General features: G+C 30.8%; 1 protein-coding gene across 2 annotated transcripts in view; it reads left to right on the top strand.

Moving 5' to 3' along the window:
- LOC134687002 (CDK5 and ABL1 enzyme substrate 1-like) overlaps positions 1–17,423 on the top strand; it is a 34,141-nt gene that overhangs the window by 4,610 nt on the left and 12,108 nt on the right. The window contains exons 2-7 of one of the 2 annotated variants that reach the window (XM_063546914.1): positions 3,390–3,484; positions 3,879–3,984; positions 6,684–6,749; positions 7,345–7,456; positions 7,938–8,046; positions 11,021–11,101. In XM_063546914.1, coding sequence (XP_063402984.1) covers positions 3,390–3,484; positions 3,879–3,984; positions 6,684–6,749; positions 7,345–7,456; positions 7,938–8,046; positions 11,021–11,101 — 569 coding nt within the window. The remainder of the gene's footprint in view (positions 1–3,389; positions 3,485–3,878; positions 3,985–6,683; positions 6,750–7,344; positions 7,457–7,937; positions 8,047–11,020; positions 11,102–17,423) is intronic. The other variant, XM_063546921.1, reaches the window with a different exon arrangement.

Below are 17,423 nucleotides of genomic sequence, written 5' to 3'. Positions count from 1 at the left end.
TTTGGATTTGTTGGCCAAACAATGTGCGTTTTTTTTGCTCGAATGGTTGGGGTTTCCACTTCCTCTGATACTACTTCAATAGTTGTACTAGTTGATCCAGAATCGTTAAGTTCTCTTTCTGATTCTACCGATTCAGCATCTGTGTTTTCATCCCTGCCATCAATCTCAATTTCACTGTTCTCCTCTGAAACCTATTTAAACACTTTCTTTAAATCTTCCTCAGTTTCAAGATTTGGCAAAAGTTCCTAGGGCAAAGAAGATGAAGATAAACCTATATTCATGATATTTGGATCAGAACTAACTTTAGAAATTAACTCATTCAATTTGTCTCTAGTATAAAGATGGTTGTGCTTAAATGTGTAATTCTCAGGAAATTACCTAACTTCTTGATCACTGTTGATAGAATTTATCCTGTTGATCAACAATACTAGCCATTTTTAACATCTTAATTTTACTTTTGTGAATAACCATGTGACAAACCAGTGAACAGGAATTCAATTCATAACATGAAGGTTATATAAATGAATCAATATGACTTTAAAAATAGCATTGACATTTTTTATAGTGGGTATCAACACTTTTTTATCACAATATCCATATGATTAATTATTGTACAAGTTATAAGTGAAATTGAGGCTTATTTTGTACAAATTGTAATTTGTACAAGCACTTTTTGTACAAATCATAATTTGTACAAAGTCAAAATACAAATTATAATTTGTACAATTTTTTTGTACAAATTATAATTTGTACAAAATGATAACTTGTACACAAAATATATACAATATACAATGTATATTCACTTTTTACTACCAACTGATAAATTAAAATAATCTTTACCATTCAGTGATAACAAGCAGTTTTTTTTACATCTTAATATTTTATGATGTATTTAAATGAGTAGTAATTGTTGCAAACTCCATTAGATATTTTAATTGAGATTAGTTTTGGAATAAGGGAAAGGGGGATGTGATTAAAAAAAATGGGTTCAATTTTCTCATTTGAAATTTCATAAATAAAAAGAAAATTTCTTCAAACATTTTTTTGAGAGGAATAATATTCAACAGCATAGTGAATTGCTCTAAGAGAAAACAAAATTTTTAATTTCATTAGAACACATTCATTCTGTGTCAGAAACCTATGCTGTGTCAACTATTTAATCACAATCCAAATTTAGAGCTGAATCTAGCTTGAATGTTATGTCCATACTTGCCCCAACCGTTCAGGGTTCAACCTCTGCGGTCGTATAAAGCTATGCCCTGCGGAGCATCTGGTTGCTAGATGTTATGGTAAATAAATGCTGAATGTTGCCATGGATACACATAAAAGGAATGAATTTTCACCCTTTTAACTTTGGAAAATTGAATCTATGGAAGATACTGATTACATACATATGCACATGTACAACACAAACAGTTAGGTTAATGTATTAGAAATCCAGGAATAGGAGATGATAAAACATTTTGGGGCTCATTTTTAATTTTATTTTCGAACTGTGGAGTGCTACCTCAGCCAAACTTAGGCTAAATGAGTTTCAGAGTATCTACATGTAGTATGAATTTTATATTTTATTTCCTTGTATGTCAAGAAACATATACATGTAGCTCCTATGGCTATAATAGAACATAAGAGAAAATGATTTTTTTGTTGCTTTTGAAGAAAATACTTAAATAGGACGATTCAAAGAAATTTAAATAAATTGAAAAGCCAAAATAATCATTGATGAGAGATTTAACCAAAAAACTTAATTTGAGCGATTCAGGCTCTTGAGAGCCTCTTGTTTAAATTGTTATTTGGATGGAGATTTGTCTCATTGGCACTCACACCACATCTTCCTATATCTAAGACTAACAAAAGCTAAATGTAGAAGCTCCTGACTTGGGACAGGTGCAAAAATGTGGTGGGGAAAACATGTTTTGTGAGATCTCCACCTTTACCTCTTGCCAATGAAGAATAAAGAAACACACAGCAATATGCTTAGTAAATCTGATTAGTTTCAGTTACTGAGTTTTGGAGTTTGTTAAATCTATTCACTAGTTTTAGAATTGCATATTTTTAATTTGGTATCTTGAGGTAAATTAATAATATCTTTAGATTATAATTAATGTCTAGCACACAGATTGGGAAATTGGTTTATCTGTCAAACACTAATCCATAAACTGACCAATTTCACAAGTTTTTGAAACAATAATCATGATGATAAATTTGTAAACAGAAACTTTAACAATTAAAAGATCATCAAGGGCAGTTAAAGCTGACAATGAGTTATCATCCTGTATGTGCATGATATTCTTTGCTACATGTATATTGACCTTTTGTTGTTAATTTTTGTGTTATTTTGGTCTGTAAAGAGGTATCTTATTGGCAATCATACCACAACTTCTTTTTGCTACTATAAGTTATCTACGTACATATCCGTAGATATAGATATTTTAACACCCTAAAGTACCCCTGTACACCTTGAGGCATAACCGGAGGGTGTACGGGTACTGAAGGGTGTTAAAACATCCATATCTACGGTAGCCTCAAGGTGTACTGGGGTACTTCAGGGTGTTAAAATATCCATATCTATCGTAGCCTCAAGGTGTACTGGGGTACTTCAGGGTGTTAAAATATCCATATTTAGGGATATGAATGTAGATAACGAATTTATCCCCAGTCTTAGTCCGAATCGGGCGAGTTTTATGGAAATTCGTGTACAAAGTGTAACATGAAAACAAAATTTTTTTCATTACTAGTACATGTATCTAAAAAAAAATTTATGGGAAATTTTACATATTTCTTTACGGGATGTAGAACCCTACAGGTAGTCAAATGTAAGGTGTTTTTAATACGGAGACAGAGAAACTGGATCAAGTCAAATTTGGCGCTCAATGTTATGAGAGTTACGTATACGTCATAGATGGTGTGACGTCAATGTGGGTCATTTGCATAGCTAGGTCGGTAGTCCCATTCCTTGAAAATGTGGCAGTCAAGTGATACATTTAATGAAACTCATTTACAGTAAATATTGGCATAATAGGACACAATCGTTAATGAATTAAATATTTAATTACAAACATCATGGATAATCTACAGAATTCAATATTTCACAAGGAGCAATCATAGAACTAAGGAAAACTTGTGTGAAGTTCCCCAGGATAATGGTTAGCAATGCCGGGGATATTGGTTAGCAACACACAGGGGCAATGGGTTTTGTAACGACGTGTGCTAACCAATCAAAACCTTGATATATACTAAGCTGGGGATAAAACATGTGATTCAAGTAGTTAAATTTACTTCTGTTCTATCTGAGACAGGTACAGTTGTCACAGAAAAATATGATATATTTTATATTTTGGTATTGGTTATTGAATGATTATAGATTATTTTTTTTCTATTTTTTTCAGGACATCTTCAGCTACTATAGATAGAGAGAAGAACCCAAGAAAAAAGCTATCATCTTTATATGGAGATTCATCTTTAATCAGAGAAAATTTACAAGGTAAAATTTGGCAAATAAGATAAAAGACGGTTTTGGCATAATTATAATTATAAAACTTGTTTTTTTTTTAAATCTTCTATGTCGTAAGATCAAATATTCCATCAATTTGAATCAAATGTCCTTTAAAATGTCATAGATCTAAACTGAAATTATGAACAAAAGCAGATTAATTTGTGGCCAATAAAATTGCAGTTGCCATATATACATGTACAAATGTATAGTATGATTAGATATTACATTTTGTATTAAATCTAGTAATAATTGATTCTGTAGTTAAATGCAGGAAAGTAAATACAAAATCAATACTTTTTAATTATACCATATGTTACTAATTTTCTGTAAAGATATGAAAATGCAACAAACAATCCTGTCAATGATATTTTTCTTCATTTAGGGGACCAATCAACAAGAATTGCAGGAAACTATGTTATAAAATCACAGAATAAAAGGCCTGTTAATTTCTTTGATGTTAGAAGTAAGAGAAAGATTGGCGAAGAAAGGTAAACCACAATCTTAGTTACATAATATTTTAAGTCAAATCTAATATAGAAATGGAGAGTAAGACACAAGGAACATTTCAAGAAGATTTAATTTGATCATTGATATGCAATCAGGTTTTATACTTAAATATGAAAAAAAATTGGAAAAGGTAACTGTAATTTTAAGACACTAACTTCAAATGTTTACTTTCTTTTCTTAAGGATGTATTCTTCTGACTTTTCAGTCTCGTTCAGTCTCGTTGAAATCTCGTTCTTAAATTATTTCCAAAACATATGATAGAAGTGGAAAATATCAATGAATTTTAAAAATATTATAATCAAACATAACTCTGTGAAAAAATTGTGTATTTACCATGAACGGTTTTTGAATAATCCAGTTTTCAAATTTTACGACGATTCAAGTCAGTATTTTTAGTCAAAATTTTGAGAAAATGGGTGAGGGATACAAAAAATGATTTTACAAGAATAATATACATCCCATCTCATTTTGGTCTTTTCAAATTTCTTAGATATGTATTTTTTCAATCATTTATAACAAAAAAGTTGAATTAATATGCATTTTGTTCTTTAAAATGAGAAAAATCATAAAAATACAAAATTGGCAGTATGGTAAATTTTACACAAAAAAGCATCGAAATATGATCAAACTTTCTTATATTAACACCAACCTATAGTTTTTGTAAGTTAAATTTATTCAGATTGGTCCACTACATCTTTATGGAAAGTATGAAAAAAAGTTTAATTGTGGAACTTTGATTTTTTTCACGATAATAGCCCAAAAATAGGTAAAAATCGATGAAAAGTGAGAAAATCATCAAAATTGGGCATTTTCAAAGGGCCGTAGCAAAAAAAGAAGCACACCACCATATGATTTTTTCTTCACCAATTGTTTTGTTACAGTCTTATAACCCTAAAAATCAGGTTAAGAAAAAAAGTTTAATTCTAGAAATTTTTGGCTCCTCAGAGGTGTACATCCTTAATATATCTACCTAGGTTTGTCAACCTTAGAGTACAGGCAGGAATAAATGATAGTTAAATTGAATTATATTTTTTATATAACTACATATAAATAAGTATGTCTGAACCAGTGACGACTTTACAACAGATTTAATCCATCCGATACAAGCAGAAAAATTTATATATATATATATATATTAACATCTGCATGCCTTATATATCATGTACTGTAGTACGCCGCTAGATTAAAACCGACGTGGAAAGGTAACATATGGCCAGCGAAAGCTCTTTTTTTTGAGAGCCCAGGTGGTCGTGTGGTTTAGCGGGACGGCTGAAGTGCAGGCGATTTGGTGTCACGATATCACAGTAGCATATATATACAACTCGTCTAAACATCAACCCAACAATGTTAGATCTGTAAATTTGCTTTCGCAAATTTTTGGTTCTTCCCTCACCGGGATTCGAACCCATGCTACTGTGATATCGTGACACCAAATCGCCTGCACTGCATATATATATATATATATATATACGAGTCTAAATTGAAAACTATGTTCAAACCTATGATTGCGTTGGATAAAAACCGCAATTTTTATACGTGTGCATGTCAAACAAATTTCGTTGTAGAAGGATCTAAAAACAGCACAAACAACATTTTCCAAAAGACCAAAAAGGTGAAAAAGTATATTTAAACAAAACGCATTTGACTAACAGGTCGAACAACTGATGTTCTTTAACCCTGCTGACTGCCATTGACGATTGCCAAATAAAATTGATCACAAGATGTAACAAAATGGATCTGAATATAAATTTAATACGTCACAGAAAAAAAAAAAAATGTTAACTAGTGGCTACGATGTTGTGCCACAAACATTCGGTGTCAATATTTCTTTAGTACACCAGATCTTGATTTCGACAATATATGTCTCTTCAGTGATGTTAGGGATCGAAACGGTATTTGGAAGGCCATATAATTTACTTTCAATTTGAGATTGACTCTTGAATTTTAAGAGACAATATAGGATGAACGGATCATATAAACCGGAGGGAAAATATGATACATGCCCAAACAAAAAATATAAACGAGTCTAAATTGAAAACTACGTTCAAACCTATGATTGCGTTGGATAAAAACCGCAATTTTTATACGTGTGCATGTCAAACAAATTTCGTTGTAGAAGGATCTAAAAACAGCACAAACAACATTTTCCAAAAGACCAAAAACGTGAAAAAGTATATTTAAACAAAACGCATTTGACTAACAGGTCGAACAACTGATGTTCTTTAACCCTGCTGACTGCCATTGACGATTGCCAAATAAAATTGATCACAAGATGTAACAAAATGGATCTGAATATAAATTTAATACCTCACAGAAAAAAAAATAATTGTTAACTAGTGGCTACGATGTTGTGCCACAAACATTCAGTGTCAATATTTCTTTAGTACACCAGATCTAGATTTGACAATATATGTCTCTTCAGTGATGTTAGGGATCGAAATGGTATTTGGAAGGTCATATAATTTACTTTCAATTTAAGATTAACTCTTGAATTTTAAGAGACAATATAGGATGAACGGATCATATAAACCGGATATATATATATGCAATATAACTCATTCCTATATAATATTAAAGAGGATTCCTGTAATATCTGCAATGTCTGACAAATAACTAATTATGATGCAGTAGTACATGTATTATACATATTTACACAATTCTAATTTATTTCTTGTTTCAGGGTAATCATTGTATCCAAGAACAGAGCTCCAATGGTTATATGTTCCACCTTACCATATGATCGAAGGTTAAATATAAGTATTCATTACTGATAAGGTTTTTCTGTTGCAGAAGGAGGTGTATAATCTTTTAACTATTTACATGACAACACAAATAATCTATTTTAACATTTTCAACCATGCAAAAGTAGTAAAAATTGTAAAACATGACTTCATTAGCATTTCAACAATAAATGTAAAACCATGTTACCATTTCACGCCTCAACTAAGCGAATGTCTCAGCAGCAGCAGTATGGTTAACCATACCTGTCAACTGATTAGATTACGTGAATCCGTCCATGGAACTTAGTCTCCCAAGATATTTCTATCATCCTTTGGGTCATCAACTGACCTCAGATTGCAGAATATCGCCTGTTTTCCTAAACATTATTCCATTTCACCATCCTCTCGGGCATAGGTTATTTGATTGGACATTAAATCTGTAAATCATTATAAACTGTTTAAAAACAATATTCAGTCACTACATTGATGGAAAAATGTAACCTTTCATTATTTACCATATAAGCTAAACTTTGGGTATAGGTGAAAAAAATCAAGGAAAGAAACCAGGAGAACATAACAACTTTTTTTGAAAATGGTAGTAAAATTTACTTTGTATTTTAGAGTTGAAAATGAGGAGATCAAATCAACACGACACAGAAATATGTCTGGAACATCCCACGAAGGACTGTTGTATCTAGGTCTTCATGCTATTGGACTTGTAGAAGATGGTCAAGTAAGATATTGATACCATTGAAATCCTTCTTTTTATATTCAATACATTTTGAAGCTGCTTTTCATTTGATTTGTCATTTTTCAACTAATTGCATTTAAAAACTTCAAATAGTGAGGTTTGACATGCAATGTGATCATGTGATGTTTTATTGTTAAGGTAATTTGTTTGCTCTGCTTATTATTATTATTAGCAATTACTTGCTAGAAAAGACAGGTCTGTGAAATTTTAATGTATAGCACTCCTCCCTAGGAAATGTCGACAAATGGCCGGGTTATCAAAGCAGATTCTAAATAATCTATTGTGTCACCTAAAAGGTTAACCACTTTAAAAAATTTCAAATACCCATCAAAGATACATAGTGCTTTCTTAAATTTATTGATAAAGTACTAGTGCTGTCTTTTATTGAAGCTTAGTTTAAGCTACAAAACCTATGCTTTAATTTGTTTTCTTAAATGATATGTTCATGATGTTGTTTTTGTAGGATGTGTCATACATTGAACTGTTAGTTCCCTCCCATGGAAGGCATTTACACAGAGCAATGTCAGAGAGAGCACCATTAAATAGTGAACATACTCTCACACTAATGCAAGGTAAGTTTGAAATAGCTTTTATTAACACACTGTTATTCACTAGAAATTTCAGCCAGTACAAACAAGTATATTAACATTTTTGTCTCGAAAATGGAATCACTATTTTGAAATGCTACAAAAGTTTTTACTTACATAATTTTTTGTCTTGCTTTTTGGACTAATGTGGTCTGTTGGCCACCTGCTTACACCTAATAAACTATTCTGTTGCATCAAACTGCTCTATCAGACATTTAAGTTGATCATCTGACCTAATTGTAATAGTTTGGTCTTCAGGTCATAGGAAACTTTTCTTGTCTTCAAACGCACCCAATAACTGTATTTTATTCCATTTCGTTTAAGTTGGAGATGTTTTGTGTAATTTTTTCAAATTTTCATCAACACTATTGTGTACAACAGCAATAAATTAACATGGTACCTTAAGATAAAAACATTATAGTAAAGAAAATTGTTGAAATGAGGAACTGAATCATCAAGACTTCTATCTGATCCTTAGACCTTTGGTGTAAAAGATGCATATATTCTTTTATCCTGGATAAATCAGTCCCTCACTGAAATTGATCTCTCCTACTTATAAGGACCTGAATTCCTAACAAGCTCCAAACAAGCTTAAAACTTTGCAAATCCTTCAGACATTAATGTAGCAATAGTATATCAAATGTATATAAAGACTGAATTATTCAGGTACACACAATGTAATAATATTTATGGAACATAGGTTTGTATTATTATGTCATATATATATATATACCTGTTAATTAAAAGTTCTAAAATTGAACTGAAACAGTTTTTTTTTTTTTTATGACCTTACATGTTCTTCCTCAATGCAGGTTATGACCTCTGTTTTCATAGTTTGACAGGTAGGTTTTGTTATCTCTTTTGAAGCAGAATTTGTTCAATGTTTCAGAATATTTTTTTTTATATTACATGTATATGAAAATCTGAATTTCCTCTGATTGTTTTAATGTGAAAAGGTAGAAAATATGATGGATATTCTATTTTAAAGTTCATTTTGACATGTATGCTTTTCTCCAGCAAAGAAAGAGTAATACAAATAATTTCTAGGCCATTTATTTAAGTCATAGAAAAGACTGCAAGACATTTCTCTCTTTTTGATAACAACAGTAATCACTTAGAAGGAGGGGGATATTTTTCAATCTAAGAATTGTCACTACTTGTTCTAATTGATGACATTGTTTAAAAAGTATTTATCCACCTATCCATGGATATTAGATAGATTGCGATACATTTTCCCACTTAATTTACTACCTTTTGAATTAAGATAGATATTTTGAATTAAGATAAATAGGATATTTTGAATTAAGATAAATAGGATATTTTGAATTAAGATAAATAGGATATTTTGAATTAAGATAAATAGGATATTTTGAATTAAGATAAATAAGATATTATTACAATGTACATGATGTAACTACAAATCCAAGATGTCACCTTGACCTTCATTTTAAGGTAAAGTCAAGGTTAAACTCCATAAAATGGAACTCTGATTAAGATATAATAGGTCAGAAGAAAACTTGATTTGCAACCTTGCCATTCCATTATTCATTTTTAGCTCACCTGGCCCAAAGGGCCAAGTGAGCTTTTCCCATCACTTTGCGTCCGTCGTCCGTCGTCGTTGTTAACTTTTACAAAAATCTTCTCCTCTGAAACTACTGGGCCAAATTAAACCAAACTTGGCCACAATCATCATTGGGGTATCTAGTTTAAAAAATGTGTCCTGTGACCCGGCCAATCAACCAAGATGGCTGCCATGGCTAAAAATAGAACATGGGGATAAAATGCAGTTTTTGGCTTATAACTCAAAAACCAAAGCATTTAGAGCAAATCTGACATGGGGTTAAACTGTTAATCAGGTTAAGATCTATCTGCCCTGAAATTTTCAGATGAATCGGACATTCTGTTAATGGGTTGCTGCCCCTGAATTGGTAATTTTAAGGAAATTTTGCTGTTTTCTGTTATTATCTTGAATATTATTATAGATAGAGATAAACTGTAAACAGCAATAATGTTCAGCAAAGTAAGATTTACAAATAAGTCAAGTGACCAAAATGGTCAGTTGACCCCTTTAGGAGTTATTGCCCTTTATTGTCAATTTTTAACCATTTTTCGTAAATCTTGGTTATCATTTACAAAAACCTTCTCCTCTGAAACTACTGGGCCAAATTAATCCAAACTTGGCCAAAAATATCATTGGGGTATCTTGTTTAAAAAATGTGTCCGGTGACCCGGCCATCAAATCAAGATGGATGCCACAGCTAAAAATAGAACATAGGGGTAAAATGCAGTTTTTGGCTTATAACTCAAAAACCAAAGCATTTAGAACAAATCTGACATGGGGTTAAAATGTTTAATAGGTCAACATCTATCTGCCCTGAAATTTTCAGATGAATCACACAACCTGTTGTTGGGTAGCTGTCCCTGAATCGGTAATTTTAAGGAAATTTGTCTTATTTTGGTTATTATCTTGAATATTATTATAGATAGAGATAAACTGTAAACAGCAATAATGTTCAGCAAAGTAAGATTTTCATATAAGTCAAATGACCGAAATGGTCAATTGACCCCCTAAGGAGTTATTGTCCTTTATAGTCAATTTTTAACAATTTTCATAAAATTTGTAAATTTTTATTAACATTTTCCACTGAAACTACTGGGCCAAGTTCATTATAGATAGAGATAATTGTAAGCAGCAAGACTGTTTAGTAAAGTAAGATGTACAAACATCACCATCACCAAAACACAATTTTGTCATGAATCCATCTGCTTCCTTTGTTTAATATTCACATATACCAAGGTGAGCGACACAGGCTCTTTAGAGCCTCTAGTTATTTATTTTACTAAGAAAAATTGTAGGCTGAAATGTTACTCTTAATTTATTTATTTGACCTTTTGGTTGATTGTTCTTCTTCATATGCATGTTCTTTCCTCATGTTCCTACCTATGTATATGTCTTCAGGCCGAGATCTTCATAGAAGTCATTCTTACGACCCAAATCTACTCTTACACAGACCATCAGCTGTACCTGGTCTAGAGAAAGGTATAAAGCAATTTATGTCTGATTTGGTCCATTATGTCATAGTGTATGTACCTGTAGAACAACAATCTCCCACTTAGAACTCTTAAGGTGATGGTATGATCTGCCTACTATTTGGCCTTGAAATTTTGAATTGCAATATTTAACAAAAATTGTTCTGTGACTACTCATAAAGCGATAATTATTTGAAATATTGATTTTTTTTATTCCTAGAGATAAATGACCTTGATCATACCTCCATCTTGGTAGTTGATTTTGTACTGTTCTAACTTACTGTGGATTCATCATTATTAGTGTGGTACTAACTTAAGTGGTGTTATTGGGTATAGGTATTCTACAATGATGTGATTTGTGTTTCAGTTATTTCCCTTGTCATCTTTTTGGCAGGAAGCATGCTCAACTTCCATTTATCCTATAAGTCATGAAATTTAAACTGTTACAATTGACTGGTAAACTTTCCAAGATGTTTTTATCTAAAACCAAGTTTCATTTGTTTTAGCCTTGTTTAATCAGACCTGTGTGTACCACATGTGTAAAGTGTGTCAAATAGGAAAATTAACCATTTTGCCCTCCAAGAAAAAAAAACATTCAAAAAAGTCAAGTTAACCCAATGGAAAAGTTAAAATTGATTCACAAATTATGTACATGTATCAAAAACATTGCAAATATCTCTGACAAAGACTTTGTTTGAAGAATTTTACAAAACTTCACAATCAAGAATCATATCACACAAAAAAAAAAACCCACATTTCCTAGGTCCTTGAAAATTGATACCTATGTGAATAAATGAATCCACAGTATTTAGATCATGACAGAAACTTCAGTTTGCATATACCTAACACTTTATATACCCAAATTGATAAAGCATCACATGTTTTGATACCTGATATATTTTTCATGTTAACATACCTGCAGCAGTATTTGGGAAATTTGAGAAAATCAAATAACTGCAATTATTTCATACTGTTTGTGAAAATTTCCTTTACTGTCAGTGTGCTTATTCAGAAGGCTTTGTGTTATTACTATACAAATTGCTTACCAAATTGCAGTTTAAATTCATCGCCATGAACTGATCAACTGGTAAAAAAACATTGAAGCTATAAGCTATAATATTTTACCAGTTGATCAAGTTGTGGAGATGAATTTCAAACTGTAATTTGGTAAACCATTTGAGAAAAAGTTATTATGATAGATCAAAGCCTTCAAGATAAACACAGTAAATGCAATATTTAATGTATAAGAACAGGATTCCATAACACATAACACTTGTGGCTCTCAATTATATCTAAATTCTTATTGCAGTAACTATGATGAATATAACTAATTTGACATCATTTACAAGGACCATCTTTTTTTTTAAATCTGTTTGATGGTAGATATTGAGAAATCTTAAATCTTTTCAGTATACTTTTTTCATTAAGTTGTTTAATTTGTACTACATTGTATTTATGTTGAATTCATGAACATTTACTTCTAAATTGAAGTTATGACAATCATAAATATTCAACCTGAATTTTAATGAAACTTAAAAATAAATTTTAACCCAGTAAGACTTACATAGATCAGTGCATAACACATTTTGTCCCCTTAATGACTAAGTTTAATGCACCTAGGAGAAAAATTATGGTTTTTAGGTAAAGACCTATGAAATGCAATCATACCTATTGGGACTAACTTGAAATTTAAATCTTACAAAATATATCACTACCTTTTTGATATATATATGTTACAGGCAATTTCTAAATTTAGGCATTTTGTAAAATGACTGAAATTTTTAGGCATTTTCTAAAATGCCTGCATGATTTAGGCATTTTACAAATTGACTATTTTTTTCAGGCATTTTTGAAAAAATTGTAAGGCATTTTACAAAATGCCTAAAAGACTTAAACTGAATGGAATGTACTCAAATTTTAACGACTGGAAATATCAAACAGATGATTTTTTTCTATCATTAAATATAGCATGCAATTTAAACAGTTACAGTTTTATAATTGAAATTAAATCATTTACATTAACACTGAAGATGACAATTAATTTTGCTATATGTAATGATTGGATGACAGCAACCGTTACACATTTTTCTGACTTTTTGCAAAGACAACGTTTAGTGTTACATCTAGTCTTACCAGTAGCACTACAGCACATTTTGTGTAACCCTGACCTTCACACAAAGAAACTTTACTGACAGCTTTACTGACGGATACTACGGGGCGCCGAATGGGACTCTTGTGGTTTTGTACAAAATTCAATTCTGTCATAACAAAATCATTTTTGTCTAACAAAACTATGTGCTACAGATTTGTTTTGTGAGAACTTCAATTTTGTGATGACAAAATTCATTTGTGTAGACAAAATTCATTTTTGTCAAGACAAAATTCATTTTTGTAGACAAAATTCATATTTGTCATGACAAAAGTCAATTTTGTTTAAAAGGTATGCAAATATAAACATATTTGCATACAAAATTGACTTTTGTTACCTGATATGGAAATTAAATCACAAAAGTCAATTGTGTGAGGTAAGATTCAATTTTGTGAGACAAAATTAACTTTTGTGAGACAAAATTGACTTTTGTGAGACAAAATTCAATTTTGTCAATTTTGTTGAGACAAAAGTCAATTTTGTTAATTTTATTGAAACAAAAGTCAATTTTGTCAATTTTGTTGAGACAAAAATCAATTTTGTCAATTTTGTTCGAGACAAAAGTCAATTTTGTTAATTTTGTTGAGACAAAAATCATTTTTTGTCAATTTTGTTGAGACAAAAATCAATTTTGTCAATTTTGTTGAGACAAAAGTCAATTTTGTTAATTTTGTTGAGACAAAAGTCAATTTTGTCAATTTTGTTGAGACAAAAGTCAATTTTGTGAGGACAAAATTCATTTTTGTAACAACAAAATTGAGTTTTATGAGACAAAATTGACTTTGGTGAGACAAAATTGACCTTCGTGAGACAAAAATCTATTTTTGTTGAGACAAAATACAATTTTGTCAATTTTGTTGAGACAAAAGTCAATTTTGTCAATTTTGTTGAGACAAAATTCAATTTTGTCAATTTTGTTGAGACAAAAGTCAATTTTGTCTCACATTGGTCAATTTTGTCTCACATTGGTCAATTTTGTCTCACAAAAGTCAATTTTGTTGAGACATAAGTCAATTTTGTTGAGACAAAAGTCAATTTTGTCAAATTTTAAATTTGTAGTATGATACAAATTTTGTTAAACTGAACTCATTTTTGTTGAACAAAAGTCACTTTTGTCCGTACAAAATTGAATTTTGAGTACAAAACCACAAGAGTCCCATTCGGCGCCCCATAGATACTTCATTATCATAATTTACACATTGAATAGCAATAAAGTTACTGTCAGATAGTTCAATCTGATTCCTGGTGTAAAGTCCACGTAGCATTCCATCTTTAGTTCCAAGTTTATAACCATGCTCTTCCTTTCCAGTAACAACAGCTATAAGGTTGTGCGGGTCTCCTTTCTCTCGATCCACAAGGGGAATTGCAACTAATACATTTGCTCCAATATCTACCTCTGTCAAATAGATTTTTAACCTGACAGCTTGTTTTGTCATTGAGTCTGATGCATGCCTTAGCTTCTTTCATTTTTCATGACCTCTTTATTTAAACACAGATGACAAGTAATAGTATCAGACATTGAATGGTGCATGTTTTTTAAGTGGCAAATACTTCATGCATATTCAATAGGCCTATGATGCAACTTAATGGTAACAGAAGTCGTCAACTCAATCTTCATATGTGATTATGTCCTTTTTTTTTACTTGACCAATAGTTAAAATATTCCTTGAGTGTATCATACTTTTATTTTCAATATTTTGCAAGTTGAGCAATTCAGGCTCCTAGAAGCCTACATATTTTCTTATTAACGGTTGTTACATTTTTAAAGAATAATCTGAAATTTGTTTTACTCAACCCTTTTTGTAGCTTAACAATTTATTTTTATCATCTATTTCATGTATTTCATATTTACGCAATTTGCCTGAAATAGACCAGGCAATTTGTAAAATTTTCATTAAAAAATTCAGGCATTTTACAAAATGACTAGGTTTTTTTAGGCATTTTATAAAATGCCTGTCAACTTTAGGCATTTTGTAAAATGCCTAAAAATTCAGTCATTTTACAAAATGCCTAAATTTAGAAAATGCCTGTAACATATACATGATCATAACATTCTATACATCCTATCAATGAACACTTCCCGAAATTAAAAGATGTAACTTATGGTCAGATATTCCAGGCACAAAATGATGTTACACTTGTCAAGGTGCAAGAATCTAATATCTGTTCTTAAAATATAAATGATGTCATTGTTAAATCCATCTTTATCTTCCTTGCTCTAGAAATGCTGTTAAATTAACTGCATTCAATGCAATATTTAATTTTACTTCCCACTGATAAATTGAAGTAATCTTTAACATTCAGTGCTTACAAGCACTTCGATTTTATTAATCACATTTAAACATGTTTGTTTAAAGCAAGTAGTATCTAAGAAGATGATTATCAAAGCTAACCATTTTAGGAGTTAATTTAATTTATTTTTTTACACTGAGTGACAAAATGGACTTATTACAGACATAACGTAGTGTAGTAGGCATGGGAGGATAATTTTCCTTCATATAGTATGCTATTAGTATTATTCATTTATATAAACATAATATTTTTCTACATTAGGTCAGATAACATTCATTATGAGCTTATCAACCCAGCCTCATCAATTTATAGGTCTTTCCCAGCCTCATCAACTTAAAGGTCTTTCCCAGCCTCATCAACTTAAAGGTCTTTCCCAGCCTCATCAACTTAAAGGTCTTTCCCAGCCTCATCAATTTAAAGGTCTTTCCCAGCCTCATCAATTTATAGGTCTTTCCCAGCCTCATCAATTTAAAGGTCTTTTTTATTTAATGTTCATATTAGGGTTTTTAGATAGAAGATGATAGGAAATTAAAAAGAAGATGATAGGAAATTAAAAACAATTCTTTAAAAGTTGATTTTGCGTTTTGCATGACCTGATATGCTTTCTATTTTATACAACTAACATACTCATTGCTATGTCAGATTTTGGGGTAAAGATTGTAATCAAATTTCTTATATGACTGGCTTGATATCTTATGACTTCTTTTTGACATACACAAAACAGAGTGCATTTAGCACAACAATCTTTACATCCTAGAAATGATGATACATATAATCAATTACATAAACTATGCATGGTACATTGTATATGAATCTAGTATCTGTTCAGATATATACAAGATGTAATATTTTTTTAAAGTCATATTTAAAATTGTAGTTATCTTAAAGGGAAACTTCGCAAAAAAATCAAAAATTGATATTATGTCCATTCTGTATAAAAATGCTCAAATTTATAAATATTAAAGTTTTGTTCCGCTAGATAAGAGATCACCATCGATTTTAAATTTTGAGTATCAGTTCTCTGCCTTCCGCCATTTTGTTATCTTGTCCAAATAAAAATCACGATATGTCTATAAATCAAAGTTCAAATCATAAATAAGTGTTCCGTGAAAATTGTTTTCGAAAATCTAATTCGTTCATAATTCTTTAAAGTAATATACTTTATTCAAATAAATTAGGATCTTCGCTCCACTGATCACCCGCATGGCTTAAGGTATTACTCCCAAAGGTATTGTGAGGGGTGTAAGGTGACACGTCCAGGTATTCAAGCGATTTCCTGTCGGGCTTGCAAGTTCATGCATCGTTTCACTTCTGTAGGTATTGATCAGTGTACACGGCCGATAACTTATAACTTTCCATTTTGAACTATCAGGTGCATGTATAATATACATCTCTGTCTTGCGTGTCCGAAAGTGATATAAGATACTAGTCATTACTTAACTCATACGCTTGTTTATAAATAAAATTTCTGGTGTAAAGAATATTATTTATAAAAAAAAAAATGATACAAAAAAAATAAAAAAAATAAGAAAATTGAAGATATACAAATATACATATTTTTTCCAAGGGTTAATTTGGGAAAATCAGAGACATATAATTGTATTATATGTCTCTGGGAAAATGTAATATTTACTCGTTGTCAATAGTAAAGGACATAGTTGGATCATTCCAGAAATGTTGATTAAAAAAATGTGCGCACTTGTCGACGATATGTTTATATGCCCGGATAGAAAGTTACGGAACTACAGCGCAATTTAAAATATATACATGTATACATTGAACATAAGAAAGAAACATACATTTTGTGCAAATTGGGGTAAAAGTTTTGTAAACAGACTAGTCCACGTATACCAACAGTATGTAATCATCCAATTCTCTAGACTATTGTATA

The sequence above is a fragment of the Mytilus trossulus genome, chromosome 1 (genome assembly GCF_036588685.1).
Source record: "Mytilus trossulus isolate FHL-02 chromosome 1, PNRI_Mtr1.1.1.hap1, whole genome shotgun sequence".
NCBI classification, from domain to species: Eukaryota; Metazoa; Mollusca; class Bivalvia; order Mytilida; family Mytilidae; genus Mytilus; species Mytilus trossulus.
This window is presented reverse-complemented; position numbering and strand designations above follow the sequence as displayed.